Here is a 4615-nt window from a genome sequence, read left to right on the forward strand (position 1 = left end):
CTATTAGTGATTTGTGGAGGGGCGGGAGCCGGCGGCGGGGAGGCGCGGGCTGGGCCAGCGGGGACTTAAGTGGGGGGCTCGCCAGGGGCCCCTGCCCGGCTGCTCCCCGCGCCCGCGCCTGCCCAGCACCGGCCGCGCCCCCTCCCTCCCTGCTGCCCCCCCCCCACGTCTTGTTGTGACAGTTCCTGATACTGTTTATTGAGGTGCATGTCAGGTATAATTAGCAATCGATATGGAAAACGTTTCCTTGCACCCAGCACGCCTCTGACGTCAGAGCCGATTAGCGCTTCTTATTGGTCCCAAATTCCCCCGGCCGCGGCTAATTATCGGGAGCTTGATGTTGATAAAGTAAAGCTCCGAGTGCGGGCGAAGCATGTGTAGGGCTCCGGGTCCCTGTCTGCGCCTCCGCCGCCACCCGCGCGTCCCGCCGCTGGCCCAGCCCGGCCCCGGCCTGCGCCCCCGCGCCCCGCTGGCCCCCCGCGCGAGATGATGGACGGCCGCCTCCTGGAGCACCCGCATGCCCAGTTCGGGGGCTCGCTTGGCGGTGTGGTGGGCTTCCCCTACCCGCTGGGCCACCACCACGTGTACGAGCTGGCCGGCCACCAGCTGCAGTCTGCCGCCTCGGTGCCCTTCTCCATCGACGGCCTGCTCAGTGGCTCCTGCGCTGCTGCCGCCGCCTCGGTGGTCAACCCCACGCCGCTGCTGCCGGCGGCCTGCGGGGTAGGCGGCGACAGCCAGCCTTTCAAGCTGTCAGGTAGGCGCAGCATGCGGGGAGTGGGACGGGGCTGGGAGGCCGGGGGAACCTCTCAGGCAGGGGAGTTAATTTCGGGCGGCCGGGGGATCGGTGCTCCTGGATCCCGCCCTCCACCCCGGCTCAGGGCGCGTGGCCACCCTCTCCATGGCCCCGGGACCCGGGACGGCCAGCATGCATTAGCGTGTGGGGTGAATCTGGCTCCGACAGTGCCTGAGCCGCGCGGCGTCCTGTGCACGCCTGCAGATTCGGGGGACCCAGACAAGGAGAGCCCGGGGTGCAAGCGGCGGCGCACCCGCACCAACTTCACCGGCTGGCAGCTGGAGGAGCTGGAAAAAGCATTCAACGAGAGCCACTATCCTGACGTGTTTATGCGCGAGGCGCTGGCGCTGCGCCTGGATCTGGTTGAGTCCCGCGTTCAGGTAAAGACCCGCGTCCCTCCCGGAGCTCACAGCCAGCAGCCTGCCGCTTGGCCTACCCCGTGCCGGGCCCGCCTTTGTTCTGGGTGGAGCCGCATCCTCGGTTTCGAGACAGCCTGGCGACCGCTGGTGGGAAGGTGCTGGCGGCGGTGGTGGGTATTCTGAGGCTACCGTCTCTTGAAGAGGGAGGTGCGAGTCCCTAAAAGTCGAGGCGTCTCGGGACGGCCCGGCGGCCGCCCCGAAGTAGCGAGAACTGGAGCTGCGTCCCAACCGGGAAGCCTGTGGTGGGGTCTGGCGAAATGAGACCTGGCGGCCTGGGAGAGAGAGATGGCCAGGAGGTTCGGCAGGCTGGGTTCGGGGAGACCAGAGGCAGACCTGCGCCTCTGCGCCCTCCAAGGGATCGGTTCACCAGCCTGCAGCGGATGCGTTTGTTTACCTTTCACCTCTAAAGTATTCAGCTGGAAACAGTACTTACGCACCCCTTGCGGGAGGGGAAGCCGAGGAAGGGGGGCGGAAACTTGAACACTTACCACATCGAGAAGAAAGGTGTCTGAATCTTTAATACATCCGTTATTATATATTTTCCTTTTTCCATCATTTGATTTTTATCAGGAGGCTGCCAGCGGTATTCTTTTAGAAAACACAGCGTCACTTGGGTATATTAAAAATTTAGGAGGAGTTGTGCATGATTATATGTTTCCCTGAAGGATGGCAACCTTCTGGGTGGTGAGTGCGGGGTGGCGCTGTGGGCCGGGCTCCGGGGCCGAGGGGGCTGCCGCTGGACCAGCACCAGGAGCTTTGTCTAAAGGTGGGCAGCCCTGTGCTCCACCTCTGCTGGCGGCCTCGCCTGCTTGTACGTCCTTTCGTGCCATCCGTTCTGTGTGTGTTAAGTGAAGTCAAGACCTCTTCATTTCTCCCCTAAAACTACGGTGAATGATTCTCGGTGATGAGGTGGCCTAGAATTTGCACCCTCCAAAAAAAAAGTATTAACAAACAGACAAAAAGAGAAGAAAAAAAAACAACAGGAGGGGGAAGAGGGGGAGGAAGAAAGCGCCACAACCTTGGAGAGGCTGCCACTCCGTACCTGCGCCATGGCACCCACAGGCTGCTGGTGGCCACTCCAGGCCTGCTGCCAGGCTGCCCCTGCCTCTGCGGCCGCTGCAACAAAGAGTTTGAAGGATGGCGCTCTCAGGGAGGCTAGTGTGCCTGACCCTCGGCTGGGGTTTGTGCCTGGTGGAGCGGGGGGCCTAAGGGCTGCTTTCCTTGGAGGCCTGAGCTCCTCAGGACCAGGGCTGCAGAGAGTGCAAGAGGCGGGAGGGCCTGGAGCTGGCCCCTGCTTTCCTGCCTTCCCCACCCGACCCTGGGAGCCAGGCGCAGCTGGTTTGAGAGCACCATTTTGGTACCTTGCCCTGAAAGAGTATGTGTATGAATGTGTGTGTGTGTGAATGAGTGAGTGAGAGAGAGGGAGAGAGAGAGGAGGCTACCGAAGCTCCCCTCCCCCAAATTGGGCTTGGCTTCCCAGGCCCTGCTAGAAGAAGCATCCAGATTTCCCTTCACGGGAACCGTCAAAATCTGGGCTTTGGCTCAGTCTCCAGGGGGCTGAAGACAGGTGTGAAGGGCGGCTGAGGCCGGCCGCCTGGTGTCCTCGGGCCAGACGGTCAGCGCCAGGCCCGGCAGGCTGCTTAGAACACGAGCTGTGCGAAGCCAGGAGAGGCGAGGCGGGGCCCTGCTCTCTACTCCGGACCAGGACCCCAGCCCGATGCCCTCAGAACGCTCCAGTTCCTGAGGTGAGAAGCTGGAGTGGGAAGCCGGCGGAGAGGCCCGATTGCCTCCTTCTGTGTGGGAAAGACACTCTTTGGAACCTGCAGCCCCAGTGAGGACGGCCAGCTCAAGGCCGCCGGCCACGTGGCTGGGCTCCCTTCCCCTGACTGAGCCCAGCAGGTTGAGCAGGCCGTCAGGGGGAGTGGGGAGGCCCGGAGCCCAGCGGCAAGCCCGCCGCCTGATCGTGCCTTCCTTTCCCCACCCGGCTGCTCTAGGTTTGGTTCCAAAACCGTCGGGCCAAGTGGAGGAAGAAGGAGAACACAAAGAAGGGCCCCGGGCGGCCGGCACACAACTCGCACCCGACCACGTGCAGTGGTGAACCCATGGACCCTGAGGAGATCGCCCGAAAGGAGCTGGAGAAAATGGAGAAGAAGAAGCGCAAGCACGAGAAGAAGCTGCTGAAGAGCCAGAGCCGCCACCTACACTCTCCGGGCGGCCTGTCCCTGCATAGTGCACCCAGCTCTGACAGCGACAGCGGCGGTGGCGGTCTGTCCCCTGAACCACCCGAGCCACCGCCGCCGCCCGCCACCGTGGCCAAGGGCCTTGGCGCGCACAAGGCTGGGGCGGCAGGTCCTGCGCCTGCACCGCCGGGTGAGCCACCCGCTCCGGGCACTTGTGACCCCGCCTTTTACCCGAGCCAAAGAAGCGGCGCCGGCCCGCAGCTGCGGCCAGGCCGCCCCGCGGACAAGGATGCGGCCCCATGTGCGCTCGGGGTGGGGGCGGCAGAGCGTGGCGTCGCGGGCCTGCCCAAGGCCAGCCCGTTCAGCGTGGAGAGCCTGCTATCCGACTCACCGCCACGCCGGAAAGCTGCCGCCGCAGCTGCGGGGTTGGACTTCGCGCCTGGGTTGCCGTGTGCACCACGGACCCTCATTGGCAAGGGCCACTTCCTGCTCTACCCCATCACGCAGCCGCTCGGCTTCCTAGTGCCACAGGCCGCGCTCAAGGGCTGTGCGGGCCCCGAGCCGGCGCCCAAGGACGCGCCACCCGCGCCCGCTGTGCCGCCCGCGCCGCCTGCTCAGGCCAGCTTCGGGGCCTTCCCAGGGCCCGGCGGCGCTCCGGACTCGGCCTTCGCGCGCCGCAGCCCCGACGCTGTTGCCTCCCCTGGGGCCCCGACCCCGGCACCTTTCCGGGATCCAGCCGTGGCCGAGAGCGGTGGCGGTAGCGGTGACTGCTTGGACGCAGGGGTTGCCTGCCCCGCGGCCCCTCCACCGCCACCCCTCCCGCCGTCCCCCGGGTCCAGAACGCAGGTACCCAGCCCCGCTGGGGAGCCGGCCATCTGTGGGCCTCCCGAGCCAGGTGCCGCAGCCGGACCCAGCGTCCCGGAGGCGGAGGAGGTGGACATGGACTGAGGGCGGCCGACAGCGGCGCCCAGCCGGCTTGGCCGGCGGCTCAGGCTCCGACTCACAACGAAATCAGGTGATGGGGTTAGAAATACTGCTTTTTCCTTTCTTCTGTTTTCTCCCCCCTCCCCCGCTGCCCCCTTTTAAAAAACGCTGTATCAATTCGGGCCTAGGCAACAACCGCAGGACTTGGGGTAAGACCTCTCTCCTCAAGGGAGCGGAATAAAAAATGGGAAAAAAACAAAACCCTAAAAACAGAACCGAACCCATACTCCCCCCCCAAA

General features: G+C 64.8%; 1 protein-coding gene across 1 annotated transcript; it reads left to right on the top strand.

The window, feature by feature from the left end:
• Window positions 1–486: 486 nt before the first annotated feature.
• UNCX (UNC homeobox) lies at window positions 487–4415 on the top strand. Its single transcript, XM_037137848.2, has 3 exons — window positions 487–754; window positions 998–1173; window positions 3207–4415. Exons 1-3 carry the CDS (start codon window positions 487–489, stop codon window positions 4338–4340), a joined length of 1578 nt encoding a protein of 525 aa, XP_036993743.2. The 3' UTR covers window positions 4341–4415.
• The last annotated feature ends 200 nt before the right edge of the window (window positions 4416–4615 follow it).

The sequence above is a fragment of the Artibeus jamaicensis genome, unplaced genomic scaffold (genome assembly GCF_021234435.1).
Source record: "Artibeus jamaicensis isolate MK-2021 breed Jamaican fruit bat unplaced genomic scaffold, CSHL_Jam_final scaffold_3151, whole genome shotgun sequence".
NCBI classification, from domain to species: Eukaryota; Metazoa; Chordata; class Mammalia; order Chiroptera; family Phyllostomidae; genus Artibeus; species Artibeus jamaicensis.